The sequence below is a fragment of the Uloborus diversus genome, chromosome 7 (genome assembly GCF_026930045.1).
Source record: "Uloborus diversus isolate 005 chromosome 7, Udiv.v.3.1, whole genome shotgun sequence".
NCBI classification, from domain to species: Eukaryota; Metazoa; Arthropoda; class Arachnida; order Araneae; family Uloboridae; genus Uloborus; species Uloborus diversus.
In genome coordinates, this window is record NC_072737.1 from 11,559,327 (window position 1) to 11,579,730 (window position 20,404).

General features: G+C 36.0%; 1 protein-coding gene across 1 annotated transcript in view; it reads left to right on the forward strand.

The window, feature by feature from the left end:
• The window catches only part of LOC129226240 (intermembrane lipid transfer protein VPS13A-like), a 216,501-nt gene that overhangs the window by 103,000 nt on the left and 93,097 nt on the right, over positions 1-20,404 (forward strand). The window contains 8 exon segments of the mRNA XM_054860840.1: positions 1,825-1,972; positions 2,949-3,039; positions 5,214-5,368; positions 7,137-7,303; positions 7,490-7,605; positions 8,482-8,792; positions 11,249-11,365; positions 16,731-16,889. Coding sequence (XP_054716815.1) covers positions 1,825-1,972; positions 2,949-3,039; positions 5,214-5,368; positions 7,137-7,303; positions 7,490-7,605; positions 8,482-8,792; positions 11,249-11,365; positions 16,731-16,889 — 1,264 coding nt within the window.

The following is a 20,404-nucleotide window of genomic DNA, read 5'->3' on the forward strand; positions in this document are numbered from 1 at the left end:
ATCTTTCAATTGATGAATTTAATGAAGAGTTTTTATCCATTATTAATATCAACTAGAAATTCGCCCGTCAAGGTATGACGGGTGAAAATTGCGTCTACATTTGAACGAAACAATTGCCTGCTTGGTGATATCTTGATCCTTGAAATTGTAACCCTCACTCCAGTGGATTAACCCTAAACCCCAGTACATAGCGTTCATTTTTTACCACTTTTTCGTTTCTTCATTCTCCTAAAATAAGTCTTACCAGTAAAACAGTTAAGTTACCGGATCAGTCTTCTTTACTAATAATAAAGCTGAAAGTGTCTCTGTCCGGAGGATGAATGGATGTCTGTAGGATGTCTGGATCTCTGTGACGCACATAGCGCCTAGACCGTTCTGCCGATTTTCATGAAATTTGGCATAAAGTTAGGTTGTAGCATGGCAGTGTGCACCTCGAAGCGATTTTTCCAAAATTCGATGTGGTTCTTTTTCTATTTTAATTTTAAGAACAAAAATATAAGATGGACGAGTAAATTGCGAAATTATCATAACGTGGAACCGTAACATGGACACAAGCCAATTGGCGAGATACGAAATTATCATAACGTGGAACAGTAACATGGGTACAAGCCAATTGGCGAGAAGATTCACCATACATTATTTGTAAATATACAGGCGAACCAAAAGACCTTTTAATTTTTCTATAACGGGCAAAGCATTGCGGGTACCACTAGTGTCAAAATAAAGCATTTCCCTACATGTCAAACCTTGCCAAATCAAATTATAAACAACTTACGGAATTGTTGGTGCTTCAACAATGAGATAATGCCGTCACGCATGCTATGGCACGAGTTTCATTGTTGGTGAGGTCAGAGCGTTACTCGATCAGTGATATTGGGTATTATATATATGAGGATGAGTAATAGAGTTTTCAACTAAAAGTTTGCTCTTTCTTGTAATAATTCATTTTCAGCCGTCAACGTCAATTTTTAGTAGTATTTCGTTCGTCAATAGCTGGTCTTAACTGAGGCGGTAAGAAGCAGAGGGAAGAAAGTGCCAAAATAAAAAAAAATTATAGATAACCATTACATATGGTGTTGGAACCTTTCTTCTGTTTGTGGGTAAGAGACAGTACTAGAAGCATAACTTACATGATTAACATCATGACAAGTTATTAACGACACGACAAGTATACAGCATGACTTAGACAAACTTTTCAATAAAAGCCTACCTAGGATCTGAACTTTAAATGTGTTATACTCAAAACTTTAATTCATCCACTCAAGTCCTTTTTCTTCTCGCTGCCTCAATTGCTGTTTTCTTTTCTGCTGAAATTCTGCCCTTAGGAATACTACTTGGTTTCCGGTTTGGAAAAAAATTAAGTTTCTTTTAGTAATTTCCTCTTTCACTTCCCAAAAGTATTTTTAATGAAATCATTTTTAGTGTAATATTACCAATATTATAAGCTGATTTTCGTAATTTTTGCGACAATACGCATTAAAAACTCTTTATCGTTGCTGTCAAATCAGCATCAACATTATTGTGAGACGTTTTGTTTCATCATACGTGAAAAAAAATTGCAATCTTCTTAGAAAGATAAAAATTTTGATAAAAATATTCATAAAGTATATTCTTGAGTCCTTGAATTGGTAGTGAATTGTTGAATAAAATGATACTAAATACATAATACTATGTATAATTCATTATAAGTGCTGTACGTATGAAAACGCTGCGCTATAAATTCAGTTATAACGGTTGTCCCCTTTTTTTACATCTTTTGTATGATATATTGAAATAAAACTTTAGCATAATACATTGATAAAAAGTAGAGTATGAACTTTTCAGGGCAGTCATTTTATTGGATGGTAGGATGGAGATTCGAGAACCAATCGTAGAGCCGTTGAAAGTGCGCTTAGACATCAAGAGAGCTCTGAAGCCCTTCAACAAGGAGGGTCTTCTTTATCAAGTAAATGGGAGCATGGATCTCATCAAGGTATGAATAGTACTTTGGTTCTTGAGAAAGTGCTATTACAAATATGCGTAGTACGATCCAAGAGTTCGGGGACAAGCTGTATAAAACCTTACCCTGAATAGTTCACAACCTTGAAGCACATCCACCTTCAAAATAGTCACCTTGAGCGACTATGCACTTTTGCCAACGTTCGTAAAACTTTTCGAAGCATTCCTGGTAGCCATTTTTCGCAATCTCCTCTAAGGCCTCCTGTGATGCAACTTTAACTTCATCGTGGTGAAGAAGGCGACTTCCATGCTGAGGATGCACGCTTCGATATGCCAAACAAATAACATGTTTCGTCGGACTTAGCCCCGTGTGACTTTTGCTTTTTCCCAGCAGTTCAAAAACATTTGCAGGGACTCCGCTTTCTTAAGATGAAGTTAAAGCTGCATCGCAGGAGGCCTTACAGGAGCTTGCGAGAAATTGCTTCCAGGAATGCTTCCAAAAGTTAGACGAACATTGGCAGAAGTGCATAGTCGCTCAAGGTGAATATATTTTGAAGGTGGATGTGCTTCGGTGGTGTGAACTATAGATTTATCTTTATGATTTTATTAATTTATGCTCATGGAGATGAAATCATTCCGACTGGATTTAATGTTAATAAAAATGGTAAGCGTTATTATAATTCAATAAGTTCCTGGTAGCATTCCTGTTTTTTTCCCCTGAACTTAAAACTCATTTCGAGTAGACTTAATGTTACTAGCAATACTTAGTAATATAGTTCAACTTCAAAAAGTACTTGGGGCAGTTTAATCATTTCACAGGTAAAAAAATACTGAAATCAAAACTCATTTCGATTTTACTTTTATGCTTCAAAAAATGTTTAGTATTCATATTGTTCATCTTAAAGAAGTTCCAGGTACAGTTACTTATGTAATTCTCACGAACGTAACACTCATTTCACATTGATAAAGTTTGTCTGGTTGGGTAATATTTTCCTTTATTTTTATTACAGGTGAATGTTGGACAGCGCGACTTGAGTACTCTCATATCTATTTATCAAGATAATTACTCGCAGTTGCAATTCTTCGACAGTCACAAAACTGGTAACTAAATTTAAAGTAGCATCTATGTATACAAAATGATTTTAAACACCCATCATTTCATTTAGTACTTTTTTCTAAAGAAACATGCTTTCTAATACTCTTTTAAAAATTTCTACTTCATTCGTTTATTGGCTATTGAGCGATTAAAAACATTTTTTACATAGTATTAGTTGTAAAACGGCGACTCAGACAAATATGAGAAACAGTTAAACTCTAATTATGTTATTACCTAGAAGAACAACTAAAATTTGCTTTATTAAATTAGTTAAACTGTAACTATATACGAAATGTCTTAATACAAAAATATATTTGCTAAATCTTCCTTTTAAAGTTTTCTATCGCCGAATAAGGTGTAACGAGTTATGTTTCTGAGTAAATTTGGGAAGCCTACGAAAGTAGTTAATTTTAATTAGTATTCCCTTTAACAATTTTAAATGTTTTGGTCTATATAATATTTAGACATTTTATCGTCCTTTTTATATATTAGTATCATTTCATTTACATCCAACATTCTGGTAGGAATGTGCTTATTTATCAAAAAGGCAATATGTAAACTAATGCTGCTGTTCGGAAAAATACTACAGTATAACTTCGATTTAACGACATCCGATTTAACGATTTCTTCTATTTAATAATAATTTCCCAGGTCCGAATTTGACTGTATTAAATGTCTATACTCTTCGATTTAACGATATAACTTTTTCCAGTCTCTTGACAATCGTTAAATCGAGGTTATAATGTAAATAATTTTACAGAAAAGAAGTACTTCACATGAAAACTATCCGCTTTTTAAACGGAAAATAAAACTTTTTTTTTCATTGGCATAGTTACAAAGGGTTTTTGATAAAATATTGTTTTACTCGAGGGCGGACACAATGAACATAATGTCTGCTACTGCTGCCAGATAATACTTCATCTTTGAATTAGTGAGGCTGGAAGCAGAATTTAATTTCTAATTTCCATTTCACGGAGTTCATATTTTTTCTTCAGCAAAAAATTTTGTTCATTACTATTTGCGGTTATTACTTTTTGGAAAACATGGCTGTTTCCTTTTTCATGGAATGGCTCCCAAGTTGATGAATATGTGCTGAAAACGGTGAAGGTTGAGTTGTATTCACAGTTGCAACAATGTTTCCAAGATTATCTTCTTTTTTTGGGCTGGTCGGTGAGAAAAGATTTGAGGACTTGTTAGTTAGTTCTCAAATTCTATGGCGATTGTGTCAAACTTGGTAAATTGAGTTTAGTATGTTTTGTTTGAAAATATATTGTTTAAATGTGCACATGCACAACGGCGAATAATAGGGAAGTTTTCGATTTTTCAATTTTATTTTTATATGAAAGAGTAACATGTATGAACATCATAGGTGAAAAAAATTTTGCGATAAGATAAGTAGTTTTTTTTTAAAATTAATTTTTAAAGTTCCAGCGTTTGTGACGTCAAATGGCATAGGAAGTGACGTCATGCGCTCTTCCGATAGGGGAGAAGCCGAAGGTCACGCATTCGACTTCGAAGACGAAACGTAAAAGGCTTATCTCCTCGCATTTAACTCCTCGCGTTTCTGGAACATTAAACCTCTCACCCTCTCGGAAATATTCGAATATCATCATTGATGTTACATGAGGAAGATTATTTAGATTGTGCTTTAATGAATCCGGTCTCCATAGTGTGTTCGAAAGAATCATTGAATTTCTAAAAAATAAAAATATCAGCGCGCTCAAAATGTCCCTAGCGAAAACAAGGGATCTTCGACGGAAAGCTGCCCATTCGCGCCCTGTGGCGTAGGCTCGTGACGTTTCAGAAGAGCGCACTTTTACGCGTGGATTTTTAAAAATTCATTAAAAATTAACCACGGTGTTTTAAAATTCGGCGATGGTGAATTTTTTAGTTTTGAGGGTCAATTAACAATATCCAATAGCCAAAATATGAACATTTAATAGGTTGCAACTTCCTTATTGCAGGAAACATTATTAAGGAACAATAAATAAACAGCAACGCCCAAAATATTGGTGAATTTCCTGTGTATACTTTGCTGAACTTGAAAATAATATGTCAGCACCCAAATTCATGTATGATCTTTCCACACTATTTATAGTTCATTTGAATTTTTTTGCTGATCATGATAGATTTTTTATTGTTCAGTGAAATGTATACATACTACTTTGCTGTTTTACAGCTGCCATCTCTCCAGACACGGAAACGGGACCAGAGGAAAGTGTTCGAAAGCTGGAGGTGTTCCTCTACGCCTCCAGTGACGTCAGAAAGGAGGCTTCCATTGCTTTCATACTGGAAGGACTGCAGCTCACCCTATACATGGATGGCGAAGATATGGTGAGTAATGCCCATACCAATTGGGAAGAAACGGTCTTATTATCATATATCACTGACTTATACCTGCGAGTTGTTCTCGTGGACTGTCAACTTCGATTTGGTGAATTGCTTAGATTTAGTTAAGGGCTCACTGGAGATATTTGCGATATAGAATGAACGGCTATTGAGTAATTATGGTTTTCGAATTATCAGCAATCAAGTGACTCTCTTGGTGATTTCGTTTAAATGATTTCAGAATCGAATGACCTCGAATCCTTTTCAAATTGAATGAATACCCCGAGTCATTTACAGATGAAATGAACCTTTCGATGAATTTCAGAGTCGAATAAACTTCTCTGTAGTATTTCCATGCAACTCTCTGACACTACGACTACTGTACTTCGAGTTGAACTTTAGCCCAGGCTTTAGGAGATCACTAATCCTAATTGCTCTAGAAATATAAAGTATACTCTGGACAAATAAAGATTCAATCAACATCGGGTATGAATTCATCCTGCTAAGAAAATAAAAAAAACTGCCGAAACTGCTCCGAAACACAACTCACTCCAAAACATATCTTCGAGTGCTCGTTTATTACCCCTAACGTCCCGAGACTTGGCATACTATCCTTTGAGGATTTACTGTGGGATGCGCTTGGCAGACTTTAATACATATGTAGGGTCGATCGACAAGTGAATGAACACCTAAGCAGAATTTCATTTTCAAAAATTCATAGCATCCCAAAAATTTCTAGCGTTCGGCAGACGACGGTAAAAGCATTTTGGATGATATATGTAACTATTTTTTATTTTTATAAGTTATGTGAAATTTTATAGGTATCGGGTTTCTTAACTGGTTAAAATGAAAAAAAGCGCCCCGACCCAGTGAATAAACACCCCAACCAGTAACAAACAAAGCATTTTCGAGTCGTTTTCCTTATGGAAATAGATAGAAAGAAGTCAAGTCATCCGAGAAAAAGGTTTTGAAACCCTTGTTTTTTCGAATGAAAAAAAAAGAAAAAGAGAGGTGTTTATTTACTGGGAGTATTCATTCACTGGTCGATCAGCTCTATATACATTTTTAACATTTTTTTTGGCAAATCTAGTAAATTTATTTTATCCTACTAATTGCATTGTCCATGGCCAAGAAAACAAGAAAACAGCAACAACATTAAATTTCTTTCAGTGAGTTAAGAAAAGACAGGAATAAAAAAAATACAAGGTGATTAAAAACAACTTGGGCAAAATGACATAACTGATCAGTCAGATAACAAGCATCAAAAATCTCATAGAAACAGAGCGTCGCAAAACGCATTACTGCCGCACTACGTGCACACAAAGCCAGACACTGACGGATTCACGACGCATCACATGCTTACACACAAAGATGATTTTACACAGCATTTTAATTTTTAAGAAAAGTGTAAAGAGGTTGTAGAAATTTTCAGCTTTCATATACGTGTCGCAACGGCAACGTACCGAACGTCGTAATAACGATCCATTCTGACAAGATTTCACAGATTGCCGCGTTTTCGTTACAACGCGTGTATGACAGCTGCAGACATCAAATTTCAACAATCGCTGTGAGTCTTCCTTAAGAACTAAACTTGCCAATTTAGAAAAGTATACATTAACAGTTCATTGACTACAAAAGTGCGATCGAAAAGTCAAGTAGTTACACAATAATTAACACAACAATTTATCTAATTAATATTCTTACCTGCTGATTATATGCTCGAAAGATTCAAACGTCAAATCTTGTCCTGCTCATTCGAATGTTGTTCTTCCAGCGTTCGTGTCCTACGCGTAATCCTGCTCAAGCCTTGACATCTTTCTGTGTGGACGAGACGAACCTATCTCTTGAAATGACAAACGACAGGGCCCTGGAATTGCGTTGCTCTTGTCAAGCGTCAACCCTTCTGGACTTGAGAGTGGATACAGTTTCTCCTCTGAGGAAGTGAGTGCTAAGTTTGAATCATTTCGAGAAATTGCATAAACTAATTCTGTAATAAAAACGTATTCCATGGATGAACAAAAGTTGCTGGAATTGGCACAAGGAATTTATGAGCTAGTTTAACATTCTTTGGTAGAAAAACTGCATTTTGTAATGACTTTTTTTAATACCTAATGCATTTTCTTGCAGGATTTTCCAGTCTTACAGTGGAGATAGTGGCATAACGGGTGTCGTGGGTATCAGTCTGAGTATGCCACCTATGGTAGATCTGACTTATCGTCGAACAGCTAACGGAGATGCTTCAGGTAAATGCAACGACTCGACATGTTTTAAGCTAACCTCCGAAGTAATTTTGTTGAATTGATGTCAGAACTAGAGAGCGCAATTCATTTTCTATTTACTTATTTCGATAGTGGAAGTCCGAATATTATGCATTAATAGCAGCAGTGTCGTTAGATTAGGGGGGGGAGAGATTCGGGACCAAACCTCCCCCTAAACGTTGAGCAAAAAAAAAAAAAAAAGGTAAGGAGAAAAATCCCCAAAGCCTTTTTTTTTCTTAGAAAGGAAAAAAAGTACAATTTCTCCTCTGAATATCAAAGTATTACAAAATTAACTGCTCCCCCCTTCCAGCGCCATAAAGATCATAAAAAATTGTTTTTAGAACATCAATGCGAAAAGTATTCCGTGGGGTAGATCTCCGAACCTCCTATCATCATCAAAGTTCATCTAATATTGCGTTTTTGGAATTTCAATTTCGAAAAATTGTTGCGACGAATCCCTGGCCGCTATCCCTTTCACTAACATTAACTGAAAATGAAACTCGACGGGTCATCATTTTATGTTATTTCAATTTTTTAAAACCTAGGGTAGTTAAACTGAGTACTTCAGCCAAATATAGTTTTCACATAGGCAAAACACACCAATAAAGAACATGTTCATCGACAGAAACTGAACAAAATAATAATTTTGTGGATACAGCAAAATCGTATTACAGCGAATAACAAGACAGTAAACAGTCTGTTTAATAAATTACCATTGCATTGATTGAATAACGTGATACAAAAGTTCTATCACAACGAGCAAAACTCGTAGTCTCTTGAAATACGTTGTACCGAGATTTTACTGTTTTTTTGGAATTAAAATAATATGTTCTTTATTTTCTTTTTCAATTTTTCGAGCAGTGGACGCTGTGGTCGAAAAAATCCGCCTCAACGTATCCGTTTCTTACCTTATGGGAGTTCTAAAGTTCGTGTCGGATGCGTTGCCAGGATCTCGCCTGCCCAGCTCGTCTGCCTTCTTAGAAGGTTCAGACGGGGATGTCCACAGTGGTGGCGGGCTACGTCGCCTGCCTTCGGACTGCACCAGTGGGTACCAGTCCACTGCGAGCCCCGAAGAACTGAGGGCCCTCTCGGTGGCTCTTATATTCCGGAAGCCGGAAGTGGTGCTGTTCGCGGAACCGGACAGAACGGACGCTGGAGTGCTCGTTCTCAAGGTTAGTGATTGCTCTTAACCAAGCCGTAAAACCAATTAAGAAACTCATGAAATACACCGCCAGCTCAGTCATTTCAGCTGAGGACTGCAGTTTCGTGCTTATTAGCACTCATCAGCCCGACATAGGTAATGACTGAGCTTGAGGTGGACCGAACCATAGTTTCGGTCACTTGTCTGGTCAGTGCTAATTCCATATTAGCTACCAGTTTGTTTGGTACTCTTGGTTTCCTTAAGAGGTTTTCCACCTCCAGCTCAGTCACTTCCTAAGCCGGGCTGAAGAGTGCTAATAAGCACGAAACTGAAGTACTCGTTGGAATGACAGAGCTGGCGGTGTATTTCACGTATTTCCCCTTTGCGGTTGGGCGGTAACTTACTGAAAAATTAAGAAACGGTCCCGGAAAATAATGAGCAGCTGATGTACTCAATTTCTGCCATTAACGTATTTTTCAAAAAGCAGGAATATTTTCCGCTAAAAGTCAGTAACCTTCCTGAAATCATCCATAAAACTTTCGAAATAATACAGACATATCTCCGGTTAAAGTCAGTCATCTTTCTGAAACCTTTAGATAAAACTTAAGTAGGTTTTAAGTAGTAGCTCGGCGATTTCCTATTTTACTAAGAGAGCTGCAAAAGTATTACTGCAACAAGGGCCACCACTAAGACAGAATTGCAAGTACCAAGCATCTCACTTACTTGCAATTCTTGCAAATCGAGAGACTTATTCGCTCTCATTGGAAGTTTAGTCAATCTGAATGGGCCGTAATCGCTCTCAAGCCGATACACTTAATAAAAATAGTACTTTCAGTTAATCTTTAAATTGGTAGCTAAAAATATTTTTCCCAACTGTAAGAAGTCTGCATTCGTGTAAGTTGAAGTAATTCAGGAAACGTTTGGGAAAGACAGTTAGTTATCACAGGAACTTGGTAGAAACCTGTGAAATCCCGAAAGGTTTCATGGAAATTATGAGTAACGTTTCGGGGTTTTTTTTTTATTGTACTTTTGAACAGTTCTACCAGAAAGAACTCTATTTTACCAACCGGTAGTCCTAGATATGAACTTCAAATTGCAAAAATAGTCAAAATAAGCTGTAGAGTAAAGATATTAAAAATTTGAAACGAAAAAAAATTTGGAAAAAAACCGGAATTTAGCTTTTTGTACGGTCTCCAAATTTTCTAAATATATTTGATAGTTCTGATTTTGAAAATCGATCTGTGTTTTATTCAGGGGTGTGGAATCGGAATTGTGGAAGGGAAGTCGGACTAAATTTTGGGCGAAAGGAGTCGAAGGCTTTTAATTTTCAAGAGTCGGAATCAGAATTGACTTCCTTCCCTACGCGTCTGCAACTCAGAACAGCGCTTCGGAATCGGAGTCGTGGCTTGAGAGTCTGACTGATTTTTGGGGGAAAACAAAGGGAGTCGCTGCATTTCCCTCCGTAGCATTGATTTCATAGAAAAAATAAAACGATTGTTGTCCACAAAATTTGGTGACCGCGCCAAAACCCTAATGATCGGAGTGTCCCCTTCGCTATCTTATATGTAACTGATATTCACTAGATTAGAATGCAATTACTGCAAAAAAGAGATAAAATGTCTTCAAAAGCATAAAATATGCAAAAATCTCATTTCCACCGTAAAAAGTCTCAAGATTTGATGCAAAACAAATTCAGTCATTTTAGCTAATATCTTGGGAAGCCTCTACTTAAAGTTACCTTGTACTAAAGTAAATTGCCTTGCAAAATTTATAGTGACCATGTCAATATTAGACATCTTCGTTCCCTATAATAAATATAGTGACTTGGAAATCGCATAACAACAAACTAATCTAGCAAGATTGGTATTCATCCCGTTTCGCTGGCGTCAAAAATAATACAACCGACACCAAACTGAATATCCACACTGATAGGTTTTTAATTCGAATTTTTAAATTAATATTTTTTCTCATATCCTTAGTGTTGTCACCAATGAAGTCTACTTGGGGACACAGTTGTGCACGCGGTAAATACAGAATAACCTACTGTTTATAGTAACCTCTTCACAATATAGTGCTAGCAGTCCTACTTAAAGCAAAATGTAATCATGAACAAATAAAGTGCTGAAATTGCCAATTATTAATTATGATTAATTATGATGCTATTATTATGTTGGCCTACGAATCCCAAGTCTCGATGTTTGTTATAGAAGTAAAGATTTTTTATATTGATACGGTCACTATAAATGTTTCGAGGTAACTTTATAGAAAACTATTTATGACAAAATCGTGAAATACGTGCTTTTTAAGATACTAACCAAAACAAGTGACTTATTTTTCCATCAGATCTTAGTTTTTACGGAGGAAGCGAGACTTGCATTTGTGTGCATTTTACGTTTCTGAAGGGAATTATTTTTTTTTACTATCGGTAGCTTCTTTTATGAAACTCAAAAGTGTAATATTCGCTCAAATTTAACTTTTCCTTCCCAGATGGACGTTATGATGGATTACACATTCAACCTGGGCGAAGGAAACTTCGTTCTCTCGTTTGCTGGTCTGCACATTCTCTCTTGCGTCTATGGACGGAGGAAACACACCATGTGCACGGTAAAACTTCACTTTTTTCCCGATTGAACGTAAATGTAAGTGCATTGATGAGCACGAGTCGAGATTACTGTGGGAAAATTCATGCAGTTTCAAACTTTGATTTGTGGTGTCATTAATTATTGGATAACGAGATCATGTGACCATGCACTTTGTATTAATCATGCGTAAAAGTCTTGTTAAAGTTTTTATGTACAGAAAAAAGCTTGAATTGAGAAAATAAGTAAAAGTTAAGCATGGCTTATTGTTTATCTGAGACTTTTTAAACATTAATCGAGTATCATGCCTTTTAATTTAAGCAAAAACGCTGTTCTGATTACGATGTTCTGTATGCTCAAGACCTCAATTTCATTGTAGTATGTTACCAATTAGAAAAGGAGTTGGTGTGGTAAACATGAAACTACTTTACATTTTTAAACGCATAGCAAATAAACCAATATATATGTAGAGACGGGTAATCCAGTTGTTAAAAGCGAACATTTATTGTAAATTGCAACAAAACACATTACCATTAAAAGAAATAAATATAAATAATCAGTTCCATCTCGGAATAGTCTAACATTTACACATAACACATCAATCCAGATACCGCGCGCTTGCCAACTCAGCTGGAGACTTTTAAATAAACTTTGCCAGATTTGCATGCGCTGTTTCTCTGAGTTTAGGCCGTTGCCACAGACTCCCTCACCAGTCTCACAAGACCATTGGGAGACGAAAACGTACTTTGCGGCCAAACCTTGTTGTAACTCCAGGAGTCCTTGCATTGGAATCTCCAGTAATTAAAAATGCTGGTTTTAAGCGATCGATGTGAACGATCTTTTCCTTGTCGTTCACCGAAATCAAAAAGTTCTTGTCCATTCTCTTTAGGACCTCATAAGGCCCTTCGTATGGCGGCTGCAATGACTTTTTTACAGCATCTAAGCGCACAAAAACATGTGTACAGTTTTGCAGATCTTTAGGGATATAAATCCGTTGTTGACCATGCCGAATAGGAGTAGATGGACTTAGCGAGCTAATCAGTCTTTGAAGACGTGCAACGTAGTCAGGCATATTAGATAAAGTTTTTTCTTCATACAACTGTCCAGGTAACCGTAGAGTTGACCCATAAGTCAGCTGTGTCGCGGACGCGCCAAGGTCTTCACGTAACGTAGATCTGAGTCCCAACAGCACTAATGGAAGTGCTTCAACCCAATCGGATTTGTAACACATCAAAGCTTGCTTCAATGGTCGGTGCAGTCTTTCCACCAGACCGTTACTTTGGGGTCTGTACGGCGATGTCCTTGCTAATTTTATGCCAAGCATCTTTGATAGACTCGTAAAAAGTTCAGATTCAAACTGTCTGCCCCTGTCACATGTTATCCTTTGCGGAGTACCAAATCGAGAAACCCATGATTGTACGAAAGCACGAGCTACCGTTTCTGCTGTTATATCAGTAATTGGCACAACTTCAGGCCACCGCGTAAATCTATCCACTATAGTCAAGCAATACTTAAAATTTTGAACTTGTGTTAGTGGACCTATTATGTCTAAATGAATATGAGAAAATCTCTCATCCGGAACTAAAAATTGAACTAACGGGGATTTAGTATGCAAATGTACTTTAGTCTGCTGACACGGAACACAAGCTCTGCACCAAGCAGTTATATCTTTGTTTATATTTGGCCAGACATATTTGCTATCGATAAGACGTTTTGTAGCACGTATGCCGGGATGAGACAAACCGTGCATTGTATCAAAAATTTTACGCCTTAGAATTTGCGGAACAAAGAATCTATTATAATTTCCTGATGTATCACAATATAGAGATTTATAGGTACCAGGCATAGGAACTTTAACTAATTTACCACTGTACTTAATTCGTCCCTCTAAAACGTCCTGAAGTTCTTCATCCTCAGATTGTGATTTTTCCCACATTTCTATATCATCTAGAGATGAAAATGTGATCTCCGATATTCGCGATAGGCTGTCCGCAACCAAATTTCCCTTACCAGGTAAATATCTGATATCCGTAGTAAATTGAGATATGAAATCCAACTGACGGATAGTTCGGGGGGAGGATTTTTCATGTTTCCGCCGAAATGCGAAAGTTAGAGGTTTGTGGTCTACATACAAAATAAATTTCCTTGCCTCTAACATGTATCGAAAATACTGAATTGCACTATATGCTGCCAACAATTCTCTATCATAAGTTGAATATTTACATTGAGTAGCCGATAGTTTCTTTGAAAAAAAACCTAAAGGCTTGGGACCTTCGGGGGATAATTCATGCAATACACCACCCATCGCAAAATCACTGCAATCAGTTGTTAAAGCAAGTTCTGCATTAGTAGAAGGGTGATAAAGCAAAGTCGCTTCCGCTAAAGCACTTTTAATTTTTTCAAAGCTTGTTTCTGAAGCAGTATCCCACGGAATTTCCCTCTTATCTCGTTTTTTTTGCTTTAATTAAAAACTTATGAAGTGGCGCTAAAATCACGGCGATATCTGGAATAAAGCGATGATAATAGTTTATCATACCCAAAAAACGTCTAAGTTCAGAAATAGTTTTGGGTTTAGGGAACTCTACCACTACCTTCACCTTTTTTGGATCTGGCATACACCCCTTACTGTTTATCATATGTCCTAAAAAAATTATAGTTTCTTTCCCAAATTCACATTTTGATTCGTTTATTACGATCCCGTAGTTAAGGAAACGTTTAAAAATTTCTTCTAAATGCTTTTTATGCTGCTGGTGATTTTCACTCGCGATTAAAATGTCATCCAGGTATGGAAAACAGAAATTCAACCCTCTCAAAACCTCATCCAAAAAGCGTTGAAATGTTTGTGCTGCTGAACATAACCCGAAGTTTAGAAACGGAAATTCATATAACCCAAAAGGTGTTATTATAGCCGTTTTCGGAATATCAGGGGGGTTCACAGGAATCTGGTGATACGCCCTTATTAAGTCAACTTTCGAGAATATTTTTTTTCCGTGTAAAATGCTAACACAATCTTGAATGTGAGGAATTGGATATTTGTCCTGAACTGTTATACGATTTAGTGCTCTGTAATCGCCAGTTGGTCTCCAGTCATACTCGCCTTTTGGGACCATATGCAAAGGACTAGCCCAATTACTTTTTGACGGTCTACAAATCCCTTTGTCAAGCATATATTCAAATTCCTGTTTAGCTATTTGAAGTTGCGTTGGGTGTAACCGACGCGCTTTAGCTGAAACAGGGGGGTCCCTCAGTCGGAATGAAATGAACTGTATTATGTTTCATTACCTTTTGTGAAAGAACATTAAGTTGTGTAATCTCAATATATTTCTTTAACAATTCTTGATATTCAGAATTCCCATAAATTGTTTTCACATTCGGAACCTCGCAAAATATCGATCGACCGCTTGCACTAAATTTAGTCACCGGATCTAAAATACGCCTTTTCTTTAAATCGACTAGCAATTCAAAATGCTGCAAAAAGTCCGCCCCTATTATAGGCTTTGTAACGTCAGCTATGATAAACGGCCATCTCAATCTGCGTCCTAACCCGAAATCTAAATTTAATAACTTAGTACCGTAAGTATCAATCCCAGATCCATTTGCAGCGTACAAAGTGAATTCTTTTTTTCCGCTGTCTAAATTCAAAAAGGATTTTGGGTAACAAGAAACATCACTACCTGTGTCAATTAGATAGCTCGTTTGAGTTAAAATATCAGTGATATACAGTCTGCGACTAAATCCTTTTTTAGTAAAAGTCATAGAAACTTCCGACGATTTTGAAAAATTTGAAAATTTCGCTTCAAAAGCGCATGGTTTTACACATTTGGTAGCTTTGTCTTTAAATTTAAAATGATACCAACATAACCAATTATTCCGCTTTTCAGCTCTCAAATTAAATTTTTTACGGCCCTGAGATCGATTTGGAGACCTTGAGCGACTGCGCGTTTTTACAATTTTAGTAAGTTCGTCTACTTTCAGTTGCAATTGTTCCAACTGAATTTCAGTACTAGCAGTTTGGTATTTAAAAGTTTGCTTATCAATTGAGTTTACAACCAACCCAGTATATTCGCAAGTCTTGTCTGCCATTTCCGCTAACTTTTCTAAATTTTCAGAACTGACCGCTAAAATTGTTTGCACTGGTACCGGTAACCTACGAAGCCAAATATTTTTTAAAAAATCATCATCTACATGCCTCTCACTTAATTCTTTCATTTTTCGTAATAACATAGATGGAGATTTGTCACCTAATTCTAAGTCTTCAATTAATGTCTTTACTTTACGACTCTGAGAAAATTCGAACTCCGCTAACAATCTTTCTTTAAGTGCGGTGTATGGTTTTTCTGGCGGCTGACATAAAATATCGGTAGCATGAGACAAAGTTTCTGCATCTAGCGACGCAACCAAATGATCGAACTGCGTTTGTTCAACCGTAACGCCAGCTAACCTAAAACTAGCTTCAAGTTGTACAAAAAATAACTTCGCATTATTAGGCCAAAAATTAGGTACTTTTACAGAAACCCTATTGCAAGTTAAGTTTTCAGCACTTACTTCCTTTTGAGTCAAATTTAAATTCTCTTTTGTTTCCATACTAACATGAAACAACTAATAGCTTAGGTACAATGCTACACTCAAGAACCTCAAAGGACACATGCACAGAAAAGCAAGACAGTTGAAAAAAATTGAAGTTTTTCGTCGAAATAAATTATCTTCCGGCGAATTGCTGCGACCCATTCTTTCTTGAAATCATTTCGCTACCAACTGATAACTGCGTGTTCAGGTCACCAATGTAGAGACGGGTAATCCAGTTGTTAAAAGCGAACATTTATTGTAAATTGCAACAAAACACATTACCATTAAAAGAAATAAATATAAATTAATCAGTTCCATCTCGGAATAGTCTAACATTTACACATAACACATCAATCCAGATACCGCGCGCTTGCCAACTCAGCTGGAGACTTTTAAATAAACTTTGCCAGATTTGCATGCGCTGTTTCTCTGAGTTTAGGCCGTTGCCACATATAAATAAAAACTAAAATTTTTAAAAAAGTTATGGGAAAATAGTGGTTTTACAAATATTTGCTACGTGACAAAAAATTTCGTTTCCCAGGATGCAATTTATCGGCCTTTTTGTTGACACTGTTAAATTGTGAAGACGTTTAAATTTTTTTTTCTCTCGTCAGGTGGCGTATGGATTCAACGAATGGTTTTACATTCATAAATGTTTTAAGCTGAACCTGATTGTTATGAGCATTTTCTCCTTAAGAAAAAAAAAGTTTCAATGATCTGTTTCCATGTCGAAGATTTACTGGATTTTTATGTTATTAATGATACATGATGGGTAGTCTTGATTAACTATATTTTTCTGAAAAGTTCTTTCTGTCGCTATGTAGGTACTTCATCCCTGTGAGCTAGAACTAAGCAGGAATGTCCGGCTTACGGAAGAAGAAGTGAAAATGTCCGTCAACTTGACCAGCGTCCAACTCTGTCTCAATGCCCCCGTGGTGCAAACCATGCTTCAAGTTTCTCACCAACTTCTCAGCAGTTTGCGGGTAAAAAATTCAACCTTTCTTTTCTAACACTACATACTCTTAAATAAGTTCTGAAAGTAAATTTCCGAACCTTTTGCTACTAAGTAAACAAAGTGTTTTCATGTCTATAAATGATATTACGCTTTGAGAGAGGAGAGGTGTTGAAACTGACATTTTGCGACAAGGGGAAGGAGCACAAAACGAGAAATGTGACAACACGTGTTTTTTAGTAGGAATAGCGGGACGAGTTACCGGGGGGGGGGGGAATTGTGAAGTGTGACACTTTGCGACAAGGCTGAATGCGCACAAATGGAGAAGAGTGACATCACGTGTTTCTTTAGTAGGAATTGCGTGACGAGTTACGAGGGGGAATTATGAAGTGTGACAGTTTGTGACAAGGGGGAAGTAGCACGAAACGAGAAGTTTGACATCACGTGCTTTTTAGTAGCAATAGCATGGCATGTTACGAAGGGGAATTGTGAAGTGTGACACTTTGCAACAGACGTTGGAAAAGGTCAGAAATGTTGAAAAAAGTGTGACATGGGTTATGGATTGTCCCTAGAGTGTTTGAATTGCAGGGTGGTTATGATCAAAGTTACTCTGTTTAGACGTATAAAGGGTTTATGGTAATAAACGTGTGACATTAAAACTTAGTATAAAATATTATGTGGGCCTAGGAAGTAAAAATCTGTATTAAGAAAACACTAATTCACATTTTTTACCACCAATTGAGAACTTCTTGCTTTCTTAATCTAATACGGGTCTGATTGCCAAGTTGATGCAACGTTAGAGAAACCTTTCGAGATTCCGTTAATCATGAACCTGCTAACTGTAATGATTTTTCCAGGAACTTCCTGGATTTTGAGTATTTCCTCCTTGTGTATATGGTGTAAGGAACTTGAATTTGATTGTACTTTGATGGATAATAAAAAAATCGTTTTCGTCTGAATAACAATGAAACATGCTCAATTGCAGTGAAGCGAAATCATCTGTTGGAATCTTTTCTTGGAATGTTGGCAGGAGACTTTTCATATGTTCAACTGAACATGTGATTGAAAAAAACCATTGAATAAATTTTGTTTGAAAATCAAGTTTTTACTTCCTAGATAGTTTCTTCATACCCCTATTTCTCACTTATTAGTAAATTATGAACTTTTTATTTCTTCTTGCAAATTTCTGTTTTTCCGAAGTCTATTTAATGTGTATGCCTTTCAATAACTTACTTTATCAGAAAAAGCTTCACGAAGCAGAAAAAGAAATAGTTTAAAAAATAAACATAGAAGAGTAAGCGAACAACAAGGAGAAACAAAAGAATCTTCAATCCAAAAGACAAATAGGAACGTAAACCGTATTCAGAAATTTTCTCCTATATTCAAAGAAAAATAATTTTACCGTGTCAACCGTGTAAGACTACTAGTAATCAGATACATATATGCATAACTGGCAAGATATTATAAAACAAATTTTATTAGTGTTGTATCAAATCATGACATTTTTTTTAGTGTCCGCATAAATTTGGCTGCTCGCTCACTACACTGTAAAAAAAAATTCGGAAACGTTTCTGAGTATATCGTGCAGCTGCGGTTCATGAAATTTTCGAAAACGTTTCTGAGTATTTCGGAATTCTCTTTCTGTAATGTCCGGAAACGTGTCTGAGTATTTCGGAATCCTCTTTCTGTAATGTCCAGAAACGTATCTGAGTATTTCGGAATCCTCTTTCCGTAATTTTCAGAAACGTTTCTGAGTATTTCGGAATCCTCTTTCCGTAATTTCCAGAAATGTTTCTGAGTATTCTGTGCAGCTGTGGTTCATGAAAGTTTCGAAAACGTTTCCGAGTATTTCGGAATTCTTCAAACAATTTTCAAAAACGTTTCCGAGAATTTCGGAATCCTTTTTCCGTGATTTTTTCTAAAATATAATTCTTTATTATAGTATTGCATACCATATCAGTTTCAATTCTTTCATATCTAAGAGCAATAATACAAGCAATTTTAGAATCATTCGTGGATTTTTTTTTTTTTTTTTTGGAATTTCTAATGACAAATAGCATGGTTAACAGCATAACATATGCACAGTTATAAATTTTTGAAAAATTATGAAATAATCTACTAGTTTCACTCCTAATCACAAAATCGTCGGGGAATTGGAGTGGGGGTACCTTCTGAAAAGTGGGGATTGTTTGTTAAACAATCTTAAACTTCAGTTTTTCTCTCAATATTTTCAAGACAAAACTATCAACATATTGTATTTTTAATGCAGAACTTAAAAACATATCTTGTATCAAACTTGATAGCTTTTATCTTCGGATAAAATTTGACAGGACTTACCTACCCTTCGCGTTCCGGAATTCGTTCACCTCAAATCAATTTCTCTGACGAACAAAGTGTACCGAAAAGTACCAACAGAGAAATTGATGAATTTAAATATGACACCAAGTCCCCCTGCTGGAACCATTCGGGTTGATTCTTCTGTTCTTGCCCTTTCCAGCTCATCACAAATATAAATACTTATTCAAAATAGGTTACTGATTTTATTTTTACAGTGTGCGCAAAATGCATTATATATTTTATTTATTAAAACATTGAACTCTATTACATGATTATTCCATTTCATATATACGAGAATACCCCCCCCCCACCATAAGAGTGATGGTGCACCCATAAAATGCTATGAAGCACCCCCCCCCCCTCGAAAAAGCAACATCATATACATTATAAATCAAAGTATCATATACATTATAAATCAAAGTATCATATGAATTATAAGTCAAATACTTTAATATGGTGTAAAATTACAAAATTATTTTATTAAGTCTTTTTTTTTTTTTTGCTTTTGGTAAAATTGGGGCTCGTAAAACGAAAAAAATGAAGACACTTTTAAATACATACATGTATTTATTTGTTAAATAAATTAATACACATTTAACTAATTTAAAGCGTTTCGCTAATGCAAATATTTAAAGAGATATCGTCATTTAGATAATACTGAAGCACTATGTTCCTAATTACAAGAGATAGTTTTTTTTTTACTTCATACAATCTAGCTACACTGTTTACAAGAGAATGAAAACATGCAACCTTAAAGACGAACTATCAAACCTGACAATTTGCATATTATAACATTTAATTCATAATGCTTGATACATAAATGTTCAGCCAAATATTAACTGAGATTGACACATAAAAACAAAGTACACAATAACACTTATTTAATTTTTTTTATATGAACTAAATCTCTTTAAAGTAATAGAGTTGCAAAGCGACTTACCTATTCGTCGGTGGTGGTCTTTTGCAGGCTTTGGTCACCAAAAAGGTGATTTTTATGACAGAATAAAATTCTGCCAACAAAAATTACCCATTTGGTAGAAAGAAGAAAAGTATCCAAGAAAAAAGTAAATTCCCTACACAAGTTATGCGACGCAATGAATTTACATGGCGTCCTCTCGGCAGTTTTTTGGTTTTTAATTTCAGTTTGTATTCCTTCCGCGAGCATGCGTCGAGAATTTGCACTTCGTACTTAAAAATAAGTGACATAGC